This window comes from Chlamydotis macqueenii, chromosome Z (assembly GCF_036417535.1).
Source record: "Chlamydotis macqueenii isolate bChlMac1 chromosome Z, bChlMac1.mat, whole genome shotgun sequence".
NCBI classification, from domain to species: domain Eukaryota; kingdom Metazoa; phylum Chordata; class Aves; order Otidiformes; family Otididae; genus Chlamydotis; species Chlamydotis macqueenii.
In genome coordinates, this window is record NC_141593.1 from 14,319,031 (window position 1) to 14,344,858 (window position 25,828).

Below are 25,828 nucleotides of genomic sequence, written 5' to 3' on the forward strand. Positions count from 1 at the left end.
ACAGAAGAGCAGAAAAAGAGAATGCAATGGAATGTAGGTGGAAGGCTTTGATCTACCTAAATTCTCTAAATGCCAGACTGAACAAAGTATGAAGGGCAAGTGACTAGAAGGAAAGGGAATGATGAAAGATTCTTTATTTCATTTTTTAAAGGAAAAATATTTTAAAATTTTATTGAAGATGAACAATGAAAATTCAGGTACTGTTGCTGAATTGTCACTCTAAGTAATGTGACAAATTCTATGGTATTTTTTGCAATAGTTCTGCAAAAGACAAAGAAATAACTCAAATTCCAAATGTATTATCCAGAGATGTTTATGTAACAAATACATTTTCCAGATAACATTTTAACAAAAAAAAAAAAAAAAAACCACAACCCAATCCCCAAATAAAAAAAATAAACAAAGCAAAAATCTTGAAAAAAAAAATTCTCCTCCACTTAGAATTTACTAGAATCATAGAATCACAGAATTGTTAGGGTTGGAAGGGACCTTTAAAGGCCATCTAGTCCAACCACCCTGCAAGAAGCAGGGACATCTCCAACCAGATCAGGTTGCTCAGAATCCTATACAACCTGGCCTTGAATGTTTCCAGGGATGGGGCATCCACCATCTCTCTGGGCAACCTCTGCCAGTGTTCCACCACCCTCACTGTAAAATTCTTTTTCCTTATATCAAGTCTGAATCTACCTCCCTCTATTTTAAAATCATTACCCCTTATCCTGTCACAATAGGTCCTGCTAAAAAAGTTTCTCCCCGTCTCTCCCGTAAGGCCCCCTTTAGGTACTGGAAGGCTGCTATAAGATGCCCCTGGAGCTTTCTCCTCTACAGACTGAGCTCTCTCAGCCTGTCCTCAGAGGAGAGCTGCTCCAGCCTTCTGATCATCTTTGTGACCCTTCTCTGGACTCACTCCAACAGGCCCATGTCCTTCTTATGTTAGGGCCTCCAGAGCTAGATGGAAATAGTCTAGAAGGATTTGTCTTCATCTTACTGTCAAACCATATTTAGCTTTTATTAGATATACTAAAAAAAAAATTACCAGACAGTGATGAAAAAGCAAATACAGCAGTCTATCTTTTAGATATTAGTACACCTTAGCAACTCTCCAGTCAATGTACTTCCAGTGTAGACTGCTCCATGTTTTTAAACATTATCATTTCAGACAACAAGCAAAAAGGACAAAAAGATTGGAAGAAACATCTAGATCATCTAGTCCATCTTCTTTCTCAAGGCATAACCAAATGCCTGAATCTCATTTTGGACTGATACTTACGTAATCTATTAAATTTTAGAGATTACAACTGTGATAGCTCCATGATTTGCCCAATTTACATTGTTACGTACTTATCCTTATCAGAAAGCTTTCCATAAGGTCTTATGTTAATCTTCTCAAGCATAGCATAAGCCTACTGTTTCTTCTTTCATCCACATATTATTTTGTTTAACAAATGTGAAAGCTCTTGCCATGTCTCCCTTTCAAAAGCTGATCACAGTGAAAATGAAGTCCTGACCAGAATCAGATGAACAGTAACAACTGAGGAACCATGGTGAACTAATCACCAAAACAGAGCATAGTGTTAGGAGTAGGCAATGCAAGGGGACAGGTTAGACCACTGTCCCTGATACAAAATCCCCCAACGAGTCAAGAAAAGGAGAACTCTGTCCCCAAAGTACCATGCAAAACAAAGAGGTTTGTAGACTACATAGGCTTACTATGTTTCAATTTCCTACCTCTACCACAGTTGTCTTGGCAGCTTTACACATAGGTTGGTTGAAGTTTCTTGCAGTTTTCCTGCAAAAGAAAATTAGTAAATATTAAAAGCTGCAATAATACAAGGAAAGACTCTTCAGAGATGAAGTACGACAAGTATCTCTGTGATACAAACATCACAAATCTTTTCGTCAAATATCTAGAGACCTAACAAAAATATAGGAGGAAGGAAAAGGTATTATGGAATTGTATAATATGCACATAAAATTAAATCATATTTTGCTACACTAGAAAATATTTGTTACAGCTCTTTTGACTTTTATTCAGCACACCGTTAATTTAAATTGGGTATGCTACTGATATCTTCACTTATTATATCCAAGAGTAGCAGCAAGCTGGGCTTTGTATCATGTACCTTCCCATTACTTCACTGCACAAAGAATGAAATTAATCTCCACAGGAGGGCCAGCACAGGGCCTAACAACCTCTCAAGTCCCACATATGCCTTCATAATTGAGAATAGGACTTGGGATAGCACTTTGCACAGTAGTAAATTTAATCCGATTCTCTTGATTAAAAAAAGATGTGCCAGTTTTGGCACTCGCTGCAAGACTCTGGCATTCATTTCAAGTATTCCCACGCATTATTTCTGTAACAAGAGAATCTCTAGGGAATAGAAGTAATGTGTGACATGTATAACCGTGCTGGGATCTGCACTGAGATCCTAGCAGGCACAAGGTAAAACAAGTGACCTGTGTCAGCCGCCTCTCTGTATTTTTCAGGAGGCAAACAAAACTGTGCAGCATAATATTTAGGAAAAATTATGTATATTTTGTGGTGTTCCACTGATGGCTTCTCAGCATTTTTCTCTTTTAAAAAATAGAACTCTTGAAAAATTTTCAACGAAATGCATGAAACTAGGGTTCAAAACAAGTCCAAACTCCTTTTCCCCCGCCCCATTTCCATAGAAGTATTTGTTTTCTGATTATCCTTATTTCCCAATGCCCTCTCCTCCTTTCTTCACCCTGCCGCGCAATGACCAGGCCTAGTGCTCTGGCCGTGCTGAACCTTGGGATGCTGCTGCCACCTCGTGGCTTTGGGGCAGGAAGGGAATCGAAATGCCCAAATCCTGAGAGGACCTTGCGGTTTTAACAGGATTTCTGGTGCAGAGACCTACAGAATAAAGGCTATACGCAAAAACACGTATCTTGGGGAAATACTGTTTTATTTGGAACACACAGCAGCTGTGAAGCCTCTAACAGAAGCTACAGAAGGGATAACATCTTTCGTCCACGGTCTCCTCTGTGGCTGTGTAAAGACAAAAGCACACAGGAACAGGAAACCATAAAAAAAAAACCAAACTATATATATAGTCTTCTCTTAGTGAATAAATACAATGCTAGCTAGTAGTGATTTAGGGAAAACGGCCCTAAACTAGGTAGAGTAGAAAATGAGAAGAAAAATAAGAGTTGAAAAAGCTGAATTAAAATAACAGGAGAATGGATACAGATGGAGGAAGGCAGACGAGGAAACAAAGAATTCATTATTTCATCGCAAGCGACTACACTTCTGAGCCAAAGACTTTCTCAAGATGGAAGCCACTCATCTGTCAGTAAAAGAATTGATTTTTTTTTTTTTTTTACATAGAGGAAACAGTTATAAGAAAACATTTCAATACAAATTAGGAACAGTCAATGGGCTTTATTTCGGCCGTGTTTATAAAAGCTTACGCAATTTTGAGTAAAGTTCTTCCAGAAGTAGCAGTCTTTTACAAGATTAAAGGTCTTATTCCTAAAGGACACATCATCCATAAGAAAAAAAAAAACACAAACCCAGAAACACTATACTTACTTTCCAACACAGAATAATGTTCATGTTTTTGGAGTATGAAATCCACAAACTAGCTAGCCAAGTTTGCCTTTTTATTCTAAGATAGCTTGCTGGACATCTAGATTCAGCAATGTCTACAAAGTCCATTGTCCTTGCAACAGACTCCTAAGCTGACCCAAAGGCTTGACAACAGCTTTTCTCCCAAAGGCAAAAGATAGCAAACTAGCTCATAGTAGACTAAAACAATTAACTACACCCACTACGTACCTAATGATGAAGAGATGAAGAGACACCTCAGATATAAGCTGAATTTACATAATGCAGAACCACTTGAAGCACGAAGTGGTGACCTGACACGACTGTCCATGACAGCCGGGGCCCGGACTCAGGTTATCCCTTTAACATTTCTTTTCCTTTGTCAAGAGTGTACTTTCTTCAGCACCAAACCACACCTCTGCTTGTAAAGTGGAAGTATATTTGGCTAGAACTATTCCAAAGCAGGATGATACCAGATGAAAAAGGAGGGGAGACAAAGGAGGTAGAATATACATAAAAGCAGTGGCACTCCCTGCTGCTGCCCCTAACGAGTAAAGCTCCAAGGCAGCTTAAGACCTGGAGACCCTCTCTTCTGCTAAGTAGAACTAGTACCTGCAACAGACTAACAAAGTGAAATGCCCATATACACGTCCTTTCAGCTGGCACAAGAACAAGGCGGGATTATTTCATTATGTTTGAGAGAGTCTTGGAATATCTGTCTTGGAAATAGTGCACTATACCTAGGAATTATCACCTACCGGGCCAGACACAAGTCTTGTTAGGCAAAAGCTGTGGTGCAGAATAGTCCACTCAGCATAAAGACACCTAGAAGGAAAGCAGCCACAGCATGCTGTATGGAACAAAAGAACTAGAGGACACAAAATATCATATAGAAAAAAATCTGTTTAAAAAAAAAAAAAGTTTTCTAAAGGAGCTAGTGCCATTCCAGATGCCCAGGAAAACAGTATAGCTTCATGTACCAGAATAGACAAAAAAAAAAAAACCCTCATGCTGGCCTGTGGTTCAAATAAATCTACTTAAAGTACGCCCTTTGGACTGAAAAAAGCTCTTAGCTTGAGTGTGAGTAAGTTTGGCAGATACTTACTTCATTACTACTGGCTCCACAGACACCAGAGTCATGGGAAACATACTATAAACAGTACCATATGGCTGTGAAAGCCATGGCAGATGTGAGTAAATACATCTAGGCATACCTCAACAAACAAAACCAGAAGTCACATAATAAAAAAAAAAAGTATGGAAGGGTCCCACCGGCAGTGAATACACGCTCAGTATATGACATGTAGCATGACATCAAAAATACATTTTCCTTTTCATCCAGCAGATCACAGAACTATTGCTGTGATATTCTAATTTACAATTTCCTCCTCTGTTCTCTCCCACAATGACAATGTTTGCATTTGAAAGTAGGAGTCAATATTTTTAGGTTTCCACTCCAGATGGAAGTTGTATCTGGTATCAACCGCATTGTGTGAACGTGGAAGACATACAAAGACTTCTGAAAGGAAGGAGAGAGAAAGGCACAAAAAGAGACCACAGAACAGAAAGGAAAGAGGGGGAAAGGCGAGAATGCAACTAGTCTTTCTCTGTGGAGAACAAAAGAATTTTTCAGAGGTAGGCAAGCATCAGTAGATAGATACAGGGTAAATGCACAGACTTGAGATTAAACAAAGAAAAGCCTAAGGGGGAAGACCGTTTTCTCTATTCCACATTCCAGAGCCTATGGAAAGCAGTTTAGCAGTCTGCAAATTCATGTACATGCACACAGGAAAGTTTGGTTTTCAGTCAGAAACCATCTTGTCTTACCAGTGGGCAGGCCAGGATGTCAAAAGTTAATTAAAAAAATAAATAAAAAAACTTTCTTAATTTTCAAGTATTTTAATTTAATATTATAAGATGTATAGGTAAAAGTTTATGTGAATACATGTGTACATATATGTATATACAAAGAAAAGCATTACTTGATCAGTATTATTTTATCTGCACATTTTTCAGTTGCTTTTTCAACTCCTTGTTTGTTCTAATACATACAAAGACAGACTGCATCATTCAGCACCTTCTTGTAGTAAACTGCAACTGATTACCATAACACTTACCTCTTCATCTGATAGCCAAAAAAACAAACAAATAAAAACCAGACATTAAACATAAGCAAACCTCCCCTGCTTCAGTTCAGGATAAACCAGAGTGTACATATAGCAACTCAGATAAATGATGTTATCACTAATGCAACGTCCAAACTTTTCACTGCAAAAGATGTTTAAATTCTTACAAATTCTTATTCTACACCACTGAGATCAAATTGACTTTAAACACACTTTTATGGGGATGGAATAAAGTTTTCCTTTCCCTGACTGACCAGAAGACTAAGTTCCCTTCCCTTCTGACATACATGAAACTGCACCTCTTGGGTCAGCCTTCAATTGCACAAGGAAAAGGATCCAAACTAACACGAAAATTTAAATGAACAGATGTCACTATATTTCTCCACAGTCATCATAATGACTTTGGTCTTCTGTGTCTCATTTTAAACTACTAATGTTTTATTTCAGAGCTATGTTTGAATTCTCAAAAGTCTTTAGAAAAAGCAATTATATTTTGGTTTTTTTATGCAGTGTAATTTGACAGTAGAAAGGCAGTATGAAAGAAAACGAAATAAGTAAAACGTTATTTTGCCATCACACAGGAGACAGGATTCTCCTTCTCTTTCATTATCTAAAAGGTTAAAGAATCTTTTCCCGTTGGTAAGGAAGTCATACCTGAAAACGATGTTCCCTGCACGATCAGCCTTCCATGCCTTTACCAGAGCAAAATCTCCTGTAATAGACTTCTCCAGAATAAAGTGACGGCCATCAAACTCTCGCACCTGCAGAGAAAAGTACACTATTGAAATGTAGGTTTCTTCAAGCAGATCTCCCATGTAATATTTATTTCATGGGGTTAATTTTACAGACTATTATATTTGGACTTTCTTTTGTATTACATAAAATTTTATATGAAAAACTGCAGCTCAACTGTATAATAAGAGAGAAGCACAGAAAGGCTGTAAACCCCAGTTTTATCATAGTGTCTGTTTAGTGAAACAGAACAGGAATCGGATCCGTATTCCTGCTGCTCCATCTACTGGTATTAGATGTGCAACTGAAGTGCTAAAGCAGAACTGTTGAAAAAATTCATTATCACTGCCCACCACCAGAAACCCCAGATTTACAATGAAGTGAATTTGAGACAGAGTACTCAAATCACATGATGTGTCAGGCTGAATTTCATTTTGTTTTCTCTGCATTTATGATCAGTACTTGTAATGATATTGTGCATGAAGCCAGAATACGTAACTGACAAACAGTGTTTTAATCCTATATAGAATCAAGGAATCACAGAATGGTTTGGGGTGGAATGGACCTTTAAAGGTCATCTAGTCCAACCCCCCTGCAAGGAGCAGGGACATCTCCAACCAGACCAGGTCTCTCAGAGCCAGGTCCAACCTGGCCTTGAATGTTTCCAGGGATGGGGCATCAACCACCTCTCTGGGCAACCTGAGCCAGCATTCCACTACGCTCATTTTAAAAGATTTTTCCTTATGTCCAGTCTGAATCTGCTTCCTTCTATTTTAAAAGCATTACCCCTCGTCCTATCAACATGAAACAGCATTTCTCTTAACAATGTAGAAGTTTAGAGTATACACAAATACTGCTTGAGAGCTATTTAAAATTTCTGAGAGGGGGAGGAAGTATGACCAAAAAAAAGTATCAGAAGTCAGTTTTTTGATACTGTAAAAGAAGATCTGAGCTTTTATAAAATGGTACTTGATTTCAAAATAGATTTAGAGAATGGACTTGATCAAATCATGCTAGTCACGTTATCAGCCGCCCAAAAAAGCGAGGAGTGAGAGACTTTTCTACGGATGTTAAAAGTAGAAGAAAAATGTTATCAAAATCATGAGCTACTTGACAAACAAAACATTCCTTCAAATGGTAAAACATCATAATGACATGTTCAGTAAGAAAATTAAGGAAAAGAAGACTAAGTTAATGATACTGAAAATAGCCATGTATAAAATACACAAAAAACACGGTGATGGGGAAATTACGTTTACCCTAGAATCATTCTTGATGTAGAATTTAATGCTGTTTGCAGCCCAATTGGAAGATACAGCATTAGGCCCTTCCATTTCCTCAAGTACAGTTATGGCAACTGAGAAGTCTCTTCCCTTCTTCAAATTCTACATCCAATTTCAATATGAAGTCCTTGTTTCTCACTTGCAAGCCATGCTCTTATTTCTTTGCAATTTCAAATACTCAGACTAAATTGCATTTCAACTGTTGTCAAATGCATTTCCTGAAAGCTAGTGTCAACTGATCTTTTCCCTATTTAACACGAAAACGTCCCATCTCTTCTAATGCTAAACCTTCACGTGCAGCTGCAGGGCTGCCTACTCCATAGCACAGGGTTTAAGGAGCACCTGCCCCACTAACAGGAGGTTGTTATCAGTCCATAATGTGCACTGCAGTGGCCTGGAACAAGATATTAGTTGAATATACAGCAAACACTGTCACAGACCTGTCAAGTGAAGAGTAACTCAGCAAGGTAGGTTTTCACTTAGACCAGTTCTTGATGCTAAGTCACCCTAAAGCTGCAAAAACTTTTCTAACACATCACAAAGGACAAAAGAGGGCAGTGGGAGGAAAACTAATGTGTCTGATACCACAGGCATCCTGTTAATCCAATATACCAGGGTGAAATGTGGTCAAGAGGTGCTTAAACTACTGTTTATCTTCTAAATGCATAAGAAATTCAGTTCTGAAAGCAGAAAGCTTCCTAATAATGAACTGACATCTTACCTCTCTTGGCTGGCTGGCAATGGCAATGGTGCCATCTGTGTTGTATTTGATAGGTGCACCGCCTTCCTGTACCAGCGTCCCATAGCCGGTACTAGTGTAAAACGCTGGGATTCCTGCTCCTCCTGCTCTAATACGTTCAGCAAGCGTACCCTATAAGAAAACATATTTAAGAATTAATCATTTGGAAACAACAGAACAAACTTTGATGAATGGCTTGCATGAAGTTATTTCTCATAGAATTATAGAATCATTTTGGTTGGAAGGGACCTTTAAAGGCCATCTAGTCCAACCTCCCTGCAAGAAGCAGGGACATCTCCAACCAGATCAGGTTGCTCAGAGTCTCAAACAACCTGGCCTTGAATGTTTCCAGGGATAGGGCATCAACCACCTCTCTAGGCAACGTCTGCCAGTGTTCCACCACCCTCATTGTAAAATTTTTTTTTATTTATATCAAGTCTGAATCCAGCTCCCTTTATTATAAAATCATTACCAGCCTCATCCTATTACAACAGGCCCTGCTATAGGGTTTCTCCTTATCTTTCTTATAAGCCCCCTTTAGGTACTGGAAGGCCACTATAACATCTTCTCTCCTCCAGACTGAACAGCTCCAATTCATTCAGCAGGAGAGGTTCTCCAGCCTTCTGATCATTTTTGTTGCCCTTGTCTGAACCTGCTCCAACTGGTCCATGTCCTTCTTATGTTGAGGGCTCCAGACCTGGACGCAGTACTGCGGGTGGGGTCTCACCAGAGTGGACTGCAGGGGGTGAATCACCTCCCTCAACCTGCTGGCCACGCTTCTTTTGATGCGGCCCAGGATACAGTTGGCTTTCTGGGTTGGAAGCGCACATTGCTGGCTCATGTTGAGCTTTTTATATCCTGTCATTGGGAGCTTTTCCTTCTGAATTCAGCAAACCATCACATCTATTTCTACCTGCTATTTTAGCTCTCCTCTGTAGAACTGGTACTGGATATGGCAAAAAATGCTTCACACACTGCCATAAATTGCTCAAGAGCACACTGTCACAGAACTCCCTATCAACTTCCAATCCCCAGCACTTCCTCTCCTTCAGCTTGTTTCCCAATCCATTACGCTGAGAGGAATATAGACTTCTTTTTCTCTTTCCTACCTGGCTACATAGGCTAGAAAGCTTTTCCTCCACAACAGTCCTACACATCCGTTTCATCCTCCGATATCTTAAGAAAAACACCATACCTGACTCCAAGTTGAAACAGCCATGCATAGCAGATCGAGAAAGGAAGAGGGAGTCCAGTGATCTGGATTGCCCATGCTAAGAATACCAAGAAGCCAACAGAATAGCATTTTTACTCTATCTGACCACCCCATCGGCACTCTGCTCTATGTCCCGCTGTACCACTGATATTAATAGCCCAAATTTCTCATGAGCCTTAATTATGGACTTAGAGCCAAAGACATGTCTTCCTGCTTTTCATTAGTGTCCTTTCCCAGTTTTTTAAAATATTTTTAATGGATTAAAAACAAGACAAGGAAACAATCATCAATTATCTAACTTCATGGCCTCCAGAACATAGGTTGCATTTTCCATTTATCCTGCAAGAAACACAATGACTTCTATTAGGTTTACAAAATGGTGGTAAGAGGCAGATGCGAACCATGCAATGATGCAAAGTCCTGCATCCCAAGCAGCCTTAGCATTTAAAGATCTCACTATGACATCTCCCTTACTGTGTAACAAGGACACAGCAGTCCCCCACTTTGCTTAAAGTCATACCAAACTTGAAGAGCATTTTCCAAAAGACTATTTTATCTTGACACAAATATTTCAAATCCTCACATCTCCTAGCAAGTCATTAATTCACCTTACTGTTTACCACTGCACACTGTAGACCCAGTATTTTCATGGTGGATCTACATAGCTTGCCTGTGCAGTCCCCAAAGCCAATTACATGTCTAAAGAGCTCAAGGTCTTCCAGATGAAAGTACAGACCATTAAGTAGGAAAAAAGAAAAGACAAATTGTGAGATTTGCAACTTTTGAAACATGAGAAGTGACAAGTGTCTGCTTATTTCCATGTCAGCTGACTGGGCATAAAAGGAGCTTTTCTGCTCATCTATGGGATTCTAAGAGACATTCCCAAGAGATGGAGCCCAAGACTCTCTTCTCCATAAAAACTTAAGACTGTTGCTTTTTCCAGAGACTTAAATTAATAGCTGTTTCAAGTCCAAAGGTTATGTGTCACCTTTCGAAATGCCACACACGCTATAGGCTTTACAGTTAGAGTATTAATTTCACAAAACTAGATCTCAATAGAACGTGACTGATGCTCATGATTTTAGGATCTCATTGCATTCAGGCTATTCAGGTAGCTTGGCAGTGCTAAAACCATTAAAACTATGGTACTAAAAATTAAAGTCGTAAATACTGGCTCACAACACTATGCAGAGATTAATTTAATTAAGATTTAATGAACAAGCCCAAAAGAATTATGTCTCCCAATGAACTGAAATCTCCTAATTTGATTTCTGCTCACTAGATGGCAGACACTGCATATGCAACATCCCCAAAAGCACGCGAGCTGCCACCAATACCAGAATTCAGCAACTCCCCGACTTTTTTCCCCTTATATGGGCCACAGTAGTGAGCATACTTCATACGGTTTTCTACAATCTGAGAGGAACTACCAAAACTCAAACACTGTACAACAAAATGTACATATATATATATACACACACACATGTACTTGAAATTAATATCATGTAATGAGCCATAAAAGCAATTCACGCAACGTGACCAGTTCGTTCTTAACAGATCATTTGCAGCCTACAGCCCATGATCCTAAGATGGCAAGTGCCATCTGTCTTTACTGCACATCTGCACACAGGCAAAACATTTGGACTGCAAAATAATTTTGTAAGAGCACTTAAGCATTATTCTACTCAGTATTTTAGATGAAAAAAAATCATCAGTCTGCTAGAGACGCTCCTTACCTGAGGTGTAAGCTCAACTTCAAGCTCACCAGATAAATACTGGCGTTCAAATTCAGCATTCTCTCCAACATATGATGACACCATGCGCTTTATCTGCTTAGTCTGAAGCAGAAGACCAAGTCCAAAATTGTCAACACTGTGTAGAAAAAGCCAGACAATACACAGCATTTCCAACAGAGTTTTGTTGTATTCAAAGCACTCGATAAACTTTAATGACTTAAAAAGACAGAACAAAGTTATCTCCCTCCACTTTAGACATAATGACTTAGAGACAAAAATCAAACTCCAGCTTTTGGGGTGAAAACATCAAAGCTACAATTAAAAATTCAGGAGTCCCATGCTCAGACCTCATATCTTGCAAGGCATTGAATACATCTAAAACTTCCTTTTAAAGACATTTCAAGTGTAACAGCTACAAATACCAGCTTAACAAGTGCTGTTTTTATACATACCTGCTCATTTTAAAAGCCTTATTGATTAATAAAAAGTCTCACGTGGCACAACCTGGCTTCCAGCGAATGAAGACTTTTTTTTTAATTTAAAATCTTACTTCCAAGGAAAAAAGCAAATGATTGCTTAGCAGCTCAAGGAGAAAGGCACGTTCACATTTATAGTGCTAGTTTGTATATAAAGTAAGAAAATTTAAATACAAATATTCTCTTATTACAGTAAATAATTTGGTAACTTATTAAGAAATTGCCTACTCCAGCAAAAGATATTAACACTGCAGTCAGCATTTTCTTGTCTGTGTCATAATATCAGCTTAAAATGAATGCCAAAGATAATATACAACATTTTCCTTGTGCCAGTGCTTCTAAATTCTGGTATCATAAGGACATTACTCTCTACTAGTCTTCAGCATTATTGTGGTGTTTGTCACCCTATATTGTGTACGGGTTGGACAAGAACATATTTCAACAATTCCTACAACAAAGGGTCTCTGTAAAAAAAAAAAAAAAAAAAGGTATTTCAATTTGGAAAAACATAAGTTTAAAATATTAAAATGGAAATAAACACAGATGATATTACAAAGGCATGTTTCTTTCACATTTCCAATACATTATGCAGTATGTTGGCAGACTTGTACATGTGTGCAAAGCTTCTCTACATTTCCGTTTTTCTCTGCAACATATGTGTGGAGAACTCAGACCTTCCACTCCCACTACAGGAAAGATGCCATGATCCAGAAGCACTGCCATACAATGGCTAGAAATTTCAGGATAAGAAATTCTGAAAAATATGAAAAGAATCCTTTAAGAAACCAAACCCAGCATCCAGCATGCTGTAATTAACATGCCCATGTGCTTACGATATAAGCAACCTACTGAAAATATCACTCCTGAAGAAGAGCTCCAAAAGGCTTGTCTGTATTTTCCAGTTCTCTTAATTCCTTTGATGAAATACATCCCTTTCCTATACACTTCTCACCCTTTTGGTATTCTTAGACCACCATGTCTACAATACTGCTTTGTTCTCTACGTACTGTCAAAATGGACTGTCTTTCCACTAGTGACGAGATGGAGAAAGTAATGCATCCTACTCTTTCTCTTTATCCTCTTTCCTTATATCTTACCCAAATTATCGGTAAGTATATTCCCTAATCCTGGCTTTATAAGCTAAGGTGATACGGAAAAAAAAACAATGTAAAGGAGATAGATATAAGTACTGTAATACAAATCTATACTCCCCATACAAAAAAAAAAAAAAAAAAAAAAAAAAAAAAACCAAAAAACCCTATCTTACTGAAAAAAAAGGGGACCAAAAAAACAACTTAAAAATCAAAATATGATACTGGGTGTTCTGAGAGGAATTTGTTTTGCACAACAAATCAGCATAGATCAGAGGAAGGAACTCGCTGAGCCACAACTAAACCTCATTTAATGTACGTTAATACTCCACCACTTCAGGATCCATGTCAGACACTCCAGCTGCAACCTCCTTGGCATCCTTTCAAAAGGCCAGAGTCAAAAAGTTTACTGTTATACATTATTAATTTTCAAATACAAAAACAGTCACGATGAACCCACTTCTACAACAGCACTGCTATCTTCTTGGGTGCCAGCGCCAACATCCCATAGCATGTGCTGCAGTGCTGCCTGCAAAGGGAGATGGGCGGAACAGCGCAGTACCAGCAGCAGCTCTTCACCTCCTACCACAATACTCAGAACAGCTGCACCAGCCGACGTGCAGTCAGAAAGACTCCTCAACTGGATGCATAATGAGGACTATTTTAAGAAGGTAGCCCACTTCTACGCACACTCAAGCATTTTGGAAACTGCATAAGAGGAAGTGAAACAAGCTTCTGCGATCTGCTTCTCTGAATTTATTCTATGTTCTCTAGACTTAAAGAACTTCACTTATTATAAAAGCTTGCTCCACTCTCCAACTCTGACCTACTAAAAGAAAATGAAAAATCTAACTCTGATGCAATGATAGAAGTGTTGCAGTGCCAAAGCCTTTAGAATGAAATGTGTGCTGCCTGTAAACAATCTATACTTCTAACTCCCCACAGGAAAAATTCCCAGACTTTGAAAGTAAAAGATCTGGGAACAAAGTAAAAAGAGGGGTCTTGTGGGGAAAAAAAAAAAAAAAATTAAAAAACCCAATAAAAATGCAAATGACTATTTCCTGTACAGGGTCACTCAAAGCAGGATAATCTCTCTCACAAGAAACCCATCAAACCCCGACCTCTCATTATAAAAGGTATTAAGCAGATGTAACAGACAACCCAAAATCTAATGGCAGTGTAATGGGTTTGTACAACTACAGCACTATGTAGCAAAAGTACAGAAGTTAAACAAAACTGTGCAGTGCACTGTACTGCAAGAATAAGCAGGGGTATCTTGAATTGCTTACAAACCAGAGTTTGCTTCTTCTGCATGTCATGCAGGTGGTTAACACAGCTCCCACCACTGCAAAACTTGCAAGCTATCAAATAGAGACAAGCGGATACAAGATTTCTGCATGCAGGCAACAAAATTTTGAGTGTGCATTCACATGAGAAAGGGATGACAACAGAGGGTCAACAGCAGATTTGTAATGGTTAAAGAAACTTCTGCCTCATTTCACTAAAGATTTATAATCCTTCCTCCTACGGTCTCAGAAGCAGCCACTGGCACACATTGTCCTAAACAGGGTTATGCATATCATCCTGCAGGATCCCATTCGGGATCATTCGGGACATGTTTGATTCCCTCACCTAACACAGGCAAGTTTCTTCTCTCAAAGAAAACTTCGTAGTTACAAAGTTCCCTATAGAAATTAAACAGAAAGTTGCACAAAAGTTCTCTGTCACACCCATCCCAAGTTCTTCTTCACTTCTTCAATCACTATCCTAACCTCAATGGCAGTCAATTTATTAAAAAATGAAATTGCAGTGACGATCAGTCAGAAAGCACACAGGTCATACAACCTTATTTCCCTAGCACAACGAGAAGAGGAATTTTACCTGCAGAAAGTCCTGGATCAAGAGGCTCTGCCTGCCTGATAACACTAAATTACTCCAATCCCCAGGCTCATTTCATCTTCAGAGCAGCATCACAAAATCCAATTGATGTTACTCATATGTTTATTTCAGATATAAATTTCTTAAAAGAAATATAGTGCTATTCATCTTTTTTTAAGGATGCAATCTGCATTCAGATTTACAGCTAAAATAACCCTTTTGCTTTCCAAAAAAAAACTTATTTTGAGCACTTCAGCCCATTTTACATTTCCTATTGTTTTTTTCTTATATCTGAATATCCTAAGAAACCAACATTTCACACAGCAGTGAAAATGTTCTCACTCCTACTGTCTCCTTAGCCTTTGCTCTTTACTTGACACCTCTGTCCAGAACAAAAATAAAAAACAATTTCTGGTTTAGGGAAATTTCTTTCAATATAATCATTTTTTATGGTGACTGTTAGTTACTTGTTCTCCTTTTCGTATTTTGCTGCTTTCTTGGTTGTCTTGGTTTAGGCACAAAAGTTTCAGCTTAAATTATGTTTATGCTGAAAATATTACCCCTAAAATACCTGTCTTGCAATAAATGTTATTCCAATCAAATACTAACCATAAAAAGAAAAAAGATCCTTTACTGGGTGCATGGAAAAACTACATCCTGTATACCTATTTTTAAATCTGGATTCAGTCCTTTAAAAACGTAAACAAAAGTAAGTGCAATAAAAATGTGTGGACAGGAAGGAAATATATATTGGGATTAAATCTGAATCAACAGAATACATCAAACACATAGAGGAAAAGAGATCTAGCCTGGCACTCATCAAGAACATAGATGACCCAAGTTTCCCATTCTACCGATGTGGAGAAGAAAAATTAAGGAGGTCTGGTTGTTTAGCAACACAATACTCTCTATTGTCTCATCCCTCGGACCTATAAAACCTTCCTGTCAAAAACTAATGTCTACCTTTTCTAATTAGAAATTAGCCAAAGATGACTCCCAGACAGATCCAGCCCACATATGTCAAGTATACTGGAAGCAGTCAAAGGCAACAAGTTGATGTTGCACTCCAGATAAATGGCAATTTGCAGCTCTCGGACCTTTCTCTTTGACGGATCAAGCAAAACACATTCTACAACATCACAGGGAAGAAAAGATTACCCAAGTTTCCAAGCTGACAAAAGCTTCACACACCAGCAAGTCCTACACAGCCTAATGAAGCAGGGAACAGAATACTGCATTCTTATGCAGAAAAAAAAAAAAAAAAAAAAAAGGAGACTTGGAATGTGACACTGCTCTGGCAAGACATAAGATGGCCTTTGGGTTTGTTTTTTTTTTGGTTTGTTTTTTTTTTTGAGTAAAAGGAGATAACCACACTCTCTTCTTTCTCTGTGTTTGTAAAGACATTTATACGTGTTTAAGAAAAGTGGGAGCAGTCAGGACAGACCAGCTGCCCTTGTCAGGAACACTGTAAAAGGATGGTAAGCAGCATCAATTAGCATGAGGGCTTAATTCTATATTTCTTTAAAGAAAAATCTTCCTCTATACTCATTCAAAGATTCTCCAGGACCTGTGATGCATACTCCTGGGAGATCCCACCAAGATCAGAAGTCACTGGTTATGAAAGATTAACATAAATATTTGAGTTTGGAGAATTAAAACATTTTGGCCAAAGAGGAGCTAACATGATGCCCTACCTGACCTTTCTGCCATCCATTAAAAGGACGGGACGGTAACTACATCACCCCTGAAGACTATGGACTGAGAAAGAAAAGCATGTAGTAAGAATTCTGGGGCAAGACTCCACCTCAGGCAGAAACTACAGTTTCTTGCTGTTGCTGCAAAAAAAAAAGCATATTTACGGTTGGTCCTACTCCTGGAAAATGCTTACGCAAAGACATTAGTCAGCTTCTGGAGACCAGCAGTCTCTCTAGGCATTCAGCAGGTTCAAGTGTTGCACAGCTATGCACGAAACTTGATAACAGATGGACCTGTTCCAGAGCTAGAAATTTTCCTAGCAAGAGGCCCCAAGTGGGAGAGGGAAACAATTTCCTCTCTCATTCTCGATATAAAAGAGGCTTCATCTCATCTGTTTTACTTCATTACAGCAGCTTTTCAGTGCTAAAAAGGATCTCCTCCAAGTTACATGCAATTACATCTCCTGATAGGTCCACACAGTAGCGAAGTCCGCATAGGCTCCCCAACTAAAAGGAATGCATCAAATCGCTACCTGTTTGGTATCTCTTAGTAACATAGCCTTAAGCTTTCAGACTCACAGGAGTGCGTGACTATAGCATGAAACTTTACCATATGGAAGAAGGTAGCTGAAGATTCTGCCAGAGTTCTTCATGATGCACAGTCATAGGTCCACAAAAATAATCATGAAGTATAATTCTGGCAGGAGCAGAAAGTGATCCTTTATAGCCTTTGCGCAGAAGATTGGTAGATGCCTATTAGATGGCATTTGCCAGAAGACACTGAACAAAAGTGCAGGCATATCAGCAGTAAAATAAATGTGGACAACCATCCACCTAACAGTTCTTGATAACTCATCTTCCCCAGTCTTCTAGCTGGCTCTTAACAGTGAGACTATGTCCCACAATAATCCCCCACGCATTACACGAAGATTATTAAGGCATCAGCTCAGATGATACTCTGCTTCTCCTCCTTTTCTGTCCCCAGCTTCCAGACAGGTACATAGAATGAGGGCAAGATGAGGAACGGGAGTCAACTGACAGGAAGTGGAAAACAGATTCAGCTCATAGGAAGGCAAATTAGACAGAGGCATAGTGTTTATTTGCCTTATTGATTCTTACAACTCTGTTTTCAGCCACCTTTCTTCTTTCCCTTTTCCTAGGACATTTTGCCCTTTGTCCTAATAGAAACTGCTTAATGAGAAGCAGAAAAGAGAGGTAGAAGCTTTCCAAGGGGAAGTGATATAGGAAAAAGGAGGAAGAGAAAAGTATGGGTGACGACATATGCTAAAGCAGTCCTGGTCAGGAGAGGGAAGAGGCAGGACAGAAAACACAGCAGTAGGTCACAGCCCCCAGAAAACACAGAAACTGTCTCACCACCTTTTCAGTCATGGCAAAGGACAAAACAAAAAGTCCACTGAACCTCTCTCAGCTCAGCAGCCTGGGACTTCTTCCATTTTGAGGGGAGAATGAAAAAAAGAAAATAAAGGAGCTCACGGTTGCCAGGAATCATGAAGTCCTGCATGTAATTTGGTATGACTGAGCCTTAAACTCCCTCTGCTCCTTCTCTTCAGTGTTTGCACTGCACTCTTCCCCTCTGCTACTAAAGCCTTCTTCAGGGAACTCTGTCCTCTCTGCTCCAGTAACTTCATCTCAGCTCCAGCCTCAAAGCAAAAAGGCAGTATTCTTTCTCCACCATCCTCCTCCAAAAACAACACTCCACTCCTGCAAGAATGATGGGTGCAAGCATACAGGCCAAGTCCAAGGTTGCAAATGCAGATAATTTTTGAAAAGCACAAGTACTGTACACTGTATGGTTACATCAGCAGCAAGGTCTCCTCTTTCCATACTATTTTCTGCTATGAAATGGCATATTGTGTTTTATAACAATGAATAAAACTACTCTATTCAGAACTTTTAAAGTTTAACTATATTTTACCCTCACAGTGAAGTTATATGATATAGACTTAATCCAATAAATACTTAAATTTCATCATGAACGCATCATACTCCAGATGTCTCCTGGCTGAAAGACAGATTTAACTTCTATTGCCAGTTTTGTAAAACCAAGCTGACACAGTTCCCTGACCATGCTGATTTCTATACCTGTCTTGTCTTCGTTTGTAATCACAGCCAGGTGGTCATCTGCATAGCTGATTCCTCAACAGTTCCACATAGTGCAAAGTTTTGTACAATTTGCCCTGCCAAAACCCTAAATAATCTCCACACTAAAATTAGCACGATGACCCAGTCAGATTCTCAGTTCACACAGTGTCACCAATTTAACACCTGCAATAAAGCATCTGATGAGATTCTTTAGAAAGAATGGAAAACATTAAAAAAAAAATAATAATAATAATAATAATAAACTGCTTCAAATAATCAACTTAACAATAAAAATATCTTACATATCTTGCCTCATTACCTTGGCAACTTGTCATACCAAGATTTTACATAACTCCACTCTTATTGCTCCACCAAGAGAGGTAAGAGTCATTGGTGACCTTGTATTTAACTTCCGAAAGTATAGCTAACTTGGGATGTTTACAAAATTTCTTCTGCATATACAAAAATGACATATACAACGTAAGATACTCTGAGCATCACCTTGCTCAAATCTTTGTGTACATACAAGCTTTCTTCCCAGTCCCTCATTGACTTTTTCAGTTACATTTTAATTCTCTGAATCAAAGGATTGTCAAATTCATGCCATTAAAACCACCTGACATTTTATACTATGTGAAAAAACTTGTCAAATTTCTGTTAACTTTGAATGCAACTTCCAGCTGATCCTATTTTTAATCTACATTTTAATGTATGTTTAATATATATAAGTAATATACTATATAATAATATATATCAGTGGACAAGGGATGAGCCACGGACATCACCTACCTGGACTTGTGCAAGGCATTTGACACTGTCCTGCATGACATCCTACTTTCTAAACTCAAGAGGCACGGGTTTGATGGATGGACCACTCGGTGGATAAGGAATTGGCCAAATGGCTGCACTCAGAGAGTGGTGGTCAACGGCTCAACATCCAGGGGGAGACCAGTCATGAGTGGCGTTCTTCAGGGGTCGGTGTTGGGCCTGGCCCTGTTCAACATCTTTGTTGATGACACAGACAGTGGGATAGAGTGCACCCTCAGCAAGCTTGACAACACCACCAAGCTGTGTGGTGCAGTCGACACGCTGGAGGGAAGGGATGCCATCCAGAAGGACCTTGACAGGCTGGAGAGGTGGGCCTGTGCAAACCTCATGATGTTCAACAAAGCCAAGTGCAAGGTCCTGCACATGGGCCAGGGCAATCCCAGGCACAACTACAGCCTGGGTGGAGAATGGATTGAGAGTAGCCCTGAGGAGAAGGACTTGGGAGTGATGGTCGACAAGAAGCTCAACATGAGCTGGCAGTGTGTTCTCGCGGCCCAGAAAGCCAACCGCATCCTGGGCTGCATCAAGAGGAAGCTGGCCAGTAGGTCGAGGGAGGTGATTCTGCCCCTCTACTCTGCCCTGGTGAGACCCCACCTGGAGTACTGTGTCCAGTTCTGGAGCCCCCAGCACAAGAAGGACATGGACCAGTTGGAGAAGGTCCAGAGGAGGGCCATGAAGATGATCAAAGGGCTGGAGCACCTCTCCTATGAGGACAGGCTGAGACAGTTTGGGCTGCTCAGCCTGGAGAAGAGGAGGCTCCGGGGAGGCCTTATAGAAGTCTCCCAGTGCCTAAAGGAGGCCTACAGGAAAGACGGGGAGAGACTCTTCAGGAGGGCCTGTTGTGATAAGACGAGGGGTAATGATTTCAAAATAGAGGGAGGTAGGTTTAGATTAGATATTAGGAAACAGTTTTTTACAGTGAGGGTGGTAGAACACTGGAACATGTTACCCAGAGAGGTGGTGGATGCCCCATCCCTGGAAACATTCAAGGCCAGGTTGGATGAGGCTCTGAGCAACCTGATCTGGTTGGAGATGTCCCTGCTCCTTGCAGGGTGTTTGGACCAGATGACCTTCGAAGGTCCCTTCCAACCCTAACCATTCTATGATTCTAAGTATATATAAGCATATAGAACACATATGTGTATATATACACATATATATATATAAAGTAATAATAAGGATGGAATTAAGCCATAGGAGTTACATATGCAAGAACAAATGGAATCTGTGGTAAAGACAGCAGACACATTTTGTTTTGAACTGAAACAATTCAAAGCAATGACTGAAAAGTTAGATAAACTTTAACACTTATCAATCAATCCTGCCTTAAACTCAAAATATTTAATTGCTAAGAACATAAAAATATCTTCTGTGCTTCAGAATACCAGTACAGCAAGTTTACCATTGCATCTGATGCCTTATCTGTAGATTTGGCAAGTGGAAATAGCCCATTAGGAAAACAAAGGTATTACATGCAACAGAACTAAATAACAGTGGACTCAGGTAACATGATCAATAGTTCAAATATTTATCTCAAAGCTATTTTTTTCTTACTAATGCATAACATTGTAACACAAAAAGAACTTACTCAAAAAGAGCAGAGACTAGAAGTTCAAAAAGCTGGTAATGCCTTTTAAGCAGATGGTCTGAGTCTGTGATAATCTGACAGCATGCTGTCAATCTCCTTTTAGATGATCACCCAGGTGATTAGCAATTAGAATATTAACTGCGACTTCTCTGTTTTTACTGTGAGACCCTATTGTTCAACACTATTGCATTTAAAAAGAATGCACATTTAAGTCTCAAAAGCTGACAAACCCCAGAGGGAAGTAGCTCATTTGATACAACAGTCAGACCATATGTCCAGTTGCTACAAGTAATGAACTTCATTTGTACCAAGTACAAATTCAGCCTATTGAAGGGGTAGAGATAGAACAAAAGTGTTGATCTCAGAATGTGATTATAGTAAAAATTAGTTACCTATTTTATTAAGCAAAATCAATTAAAAAGAATAACTGGTGCCAGTTTCTTGAACTTTCATTTTAAATATTTGCCTGTGTTGACAATAACAGCTCTCGTTGCAACATAGATACTGAAATTATAGGTCTGACAGCCCCCATTAGGGAAGTCTTAGCATAAGCTGACCTGAAACATCCAAGTCCACTGTAACTTGAAATCCGTATTCAACAAGATACCATGAAGTCACAAGCAGATGAAAAAACATACAGTTTAAAACAAGGAACTACTGACATACATGGAGTGAACCTAATTTAAACAAGAATGCAGAGAAAATATAATAAAATGTATTTTAGTAGCTTATTGAAGCAGAATCCTCTAAATTTAAAGGGCTTTTAATAACATACTGTAAAGGAAATACTGAAAATATGAACAATGTAGGCAAAACAAGTCATAAGGGAAGGTGTGAGAGGTTGTATTTTAGAAGCACACCCATGCACCATGGTATCTTTCACTATCTCCCTAGTTCACAAGCTCCAATTTCTCCTGCAGCAAGTCATGTAAATACCAGAGATACTGGATGTTTACACTGCTTCCCTTTCAAACACTTCGCCTTGTTTGGCCTGGCAAAAGAGTACCTGCTCTTAAAGGCGCTGATTCACTAGCTAGCACACAGCCTACACGCTAGCATAATGCACAGCCACAGACAGTAAGTTTAGCTGTGTGATGTTTCTAACTAGGGTGCCAAAGAGCACCCCATACACTGCTGTACAACCTGTCCTTGGCAAGCTTCCCAAAGCCAAAACAAGGACTTTACCTGCCAGCAACTACATGATTTGAACAACAATTTGCAGGAGGAATGTCCTCACTATGACACTGCAGCACAGAATGGTGGAGTGCGAACCTCCTGCTCCTTTAAATTTGTTTCCAGACACTGCCAAGGCCATTTCTAGGCTTTGCTGAACCTTCTTTCCAGCTAAAAGAGAGATGGTAAGAGTACTTCAGGACTTCCTAATTGCCGCTTTGCCCTAGATGCCCTAGATGTCTCCACTGCTGCTATTTTAGTTACAGATAGCTCTGTAACACATTTTGTGGTTCACGCATATTGAAAGACATGTGACAATCCATGTAGCTGCACGGTTCTCCTTCTGTCTCTGTACTTACTCCTTCTCTGCTCCAATTACAAGCTGCCTGCTGACCCCACTGCAGGATGAGAACACCTAACCAGAACCAATTACCTCCTGTCTGCTGGAAGAGCTGGAGAAGAGAAAACAGCTGCAGTCAGGAAGATGAAACACAGCAGAGCATCAACTGCAGCACAGCAGTGCCAAAGCAAAACACACTGAATCCTGAGGCATCTTGGAAAGTGGCAAATTACTCATGCCACGAAGTATGTGACATCTCAAGACTACAGGAACAATTCACCCTTTAAATACTATTACTGCAGGGTATATGATTGCTGTGCTATTTCAATTTTTAAACTAATTTATTAGTATTATAATACTTGATAACATCATTATACGTTTTCACATGGTATTAAGAGATGCTCACTGTTCTGTGAGGAGCTTACCAGGCTTCCATAAACGTTCATGGAAAACTAGTTTCAAGAAAAAAGGAATTAAATATCGCTTTCCTGCCAGCAATCAAACATTTTAGAACAATCAAGCCAGCCCCAAAGTCCAAATAATTAATTATAACCTGTAGCACCACCAACTATATGGTGAACATAATACAAAATGTCGTCTTCTCCATTCCATTCCACAGTGCTTCCCTTTTCACTTTTCCTCAACTCAAACCCTCAATTCCCTCCCAGAAGCATCTGTGCAATCTCTCTATCTACATATGTGTGTGTCATTCAGAAATAAGAGGATGAGGAAAGTTAATTGTCTCTACTCTAAGTGATCTTTCCACTCAAAACTGTTTGTCTCTTCCTCTTTTTTACCATCCAGCAGAAATTGTTTTTCATGAGTCTAAAGAGCTTGAGTTTGACTGTGTATGTGCCAAATACCAATACAAGTCATATTTGTTATCTAACGAATGTGGAATGGCAAGCATGAAGCACTAATAATAAATGAAAATCAACTTATTGTGAACTTCAGTATCAGAATCCTGGACTATATATGCAAAAACTAAACCTGTGGGGATGGAATGGTATTCTGGTTTTAACTCGTGTTAAATATAGTCAGGTTAAAACCAGAACAGACTGGAATACAAATCTATGGACAAAGTATACAGGAGATGTAATCATGCAGCTGAAAATAGTACAAAGTGTTAGTAGACAAATCCCATCTAATTCACTTCTTTGGCAAGGCTGTAGGAAGTGAAGGAGCAGGGTTTGACATCTATTTTCATTTTGTATGAAGAACAAAGTTCTTCACATGCAAACAACCTTTCTGGCTCACATAAACATGTCTCTCATTTTAACACACATATAGAAGAAAACAGTTTCCCAGGGATTTTTTTTTTTTTTTTGCCCTTACACCTTTTATTCTGCAATTGGATAAAGGCTGAGCTTCCACAGAACAGATGGGAGACTTCCAGCCCAAGGGAAGGGCTCACAATTGCAAGCACTAATGAAGTTCCATGAAAACGATACAGAATTCTCATTTCATCACAAATACAGCATAGCATTCAAAAGTAAAAAGTTCACAGAAAATCTAATAACACAGATATTACCACTGCCTGAAAGTAAGTGACGTTATAATTTAAAAAAAAAAAAAAAATCCAAACAAATGGAAAGAATGCTCACAAATTACCTTCCTTACCAACTGGGGTCTGTAACCTCAGTACATTTAGCTGTGAGAAGACTTACTTCTCAAGACAATAGAGTTTAGAATGAGCTCCCTAATCAAAGAAAATTTGCTGAAGAAACTACAGTGCCACTAGGAAACATCAGACTTCCAATATTCTTTAAATATACAGTGAAGTAAATTACACTGGAATTATTATGTTGCTGAAGGTGACATTTAATAGAATAAGTCACTGAACCAAGGTTAGGGCCGCCTGCTGATCCTAGTCATCCAACAACCCTGCAAGGAACAGAGTATCAGTTTTACTGACCAAGCTGATTTCAAACACACTATATTCTGCATATCACTATTTTTATTTAATTTAATTTCTATTTTATCAGTGGCTGTAGTTTTTCCCCTATATGAAGATTGCTAGGTATTGTGGAGCCTACTACAATGAACAGCTTGTGTAAAAACTAGCCCTAATGAGAAGGTGAGATATGTAAAAGAATTATTCTGTCAACTCCAAACAAATTTCTTAATGGGCAAACATTTTAAAAATTAAATTAAAAATTCTAAGACCCATTAAAGAGGCTCTCCATTTTTTCATAATAAATATTCTCCACTGTTGTAGTGTTGTTTGTTTTTTTTTTAAATAGAACTACAATAAGGTCAGAGAGCACCAAACTTAGCTAAAAAAAAACAAGTCTCTATTTAGAACTTCACATACACATTAAAAAAAAAAAAAAAAATCACTGATGCTACATTCCAAGCACCTAAGTCAGAATTTTCAGCTACAGCCAACGAGTTAAATATATATAAATATACATAATTGCAACTGTCTAAAACAGTGATAATTTCTCCCTGACAAAAACTGAGCATACATACAGTATTGTACTTTCTGGCTTCATTCCATAAAGAACAATTTCAAACAAAATTGTGTGGTTAATATGAAAACACTTATGATGAAAAGTTAGACTTTTTCATACATGTCAGCCTTGTCAGATGAACAGAATATTTAGTCTGTACTTACTAAGCCACAGACATACGAATACCTACCCTGCATTATTACTGACTGCTGTTATTCCCTTTACTCCAGTCTTCAATAAACCCCTAATGAGGTTTTCAGGAATCCCACACAATCCAAAACCTATGTAAAATAAAAGAAAATTGAATATGTAACAAGTGCTTGAAAGAACACAGATTAATCAGAAGTCTGAGAAATGTGCACTGTTTTAATTAAAAAGAAGTTCCTCAGTTTACTAAATAAACCAAGACTTCTGGAAATGAGTTGTACCCTAGTACTGGAATCTCGCAGTCACTAGAGGCTTACCAGTTTGGATGAAAGTCATTTAACCATCAGAGGCCTGCTCACACACAAATGGCCTTTGGAGAAGGGCTCCAGGACCTTGGCTCTCCTGGTGTGTATCTTAACCACTGTACTCACTATTCCTCCTTCTCCCCAAGCAACCTTCAGTTCTTTGCTGCACATAATGTCAAACAGGAGAAGGGAGGAGTTCTCCCATATAGCTTAGCCTATAATTAGGTGATAACAATCTGGGAATCTTAAATCTCTTGGGAAGATGTGTAACTGGAAGCACACTAACCCAGATCTCCACCCAGGCTGAGGTGCCTCACGCTCCTATCTATTATGCAAGAACCCAGTATGC

General features: G+C 39.0%; 1 protein-coding gene across 1 annotated transcript in view; it reads right to left on the reverse strand.

The window, feature by feature from the left end:
- OXCT1 (3-oxoacid CoA-transferase 1) overlaps positions 1–25,828 on the reverse strand; it is a 91,091-nt gene that overhangs the window by 61,381 nt on the left and 3,882 nt on the right. The window contains exons 3-7 of the mRNA XM_086770517.1: positions 25,218–25,308; positions 11,404–11,539; positions 8,437–8,586; positions 6,355–6,461; positions 1,729–1,789 (exon numbers count right to left, since the gene is read on the reverse strand). Coding sequence (XP_086626643.1) covers positions 1,729–1,789; positions 6,355–6,461; positions 8,437–8,586; positions 11,404–11,539; positions 25,218–25,308 — 545 coding nt within the window. The remainder of the gene's footprint in view (positions 1–1,728; positions 1,790–6,354; positions 6,462–8,436; positions 8,587–11,403; positions 11,540–25,217; positions 25,309–25,828) is intronic.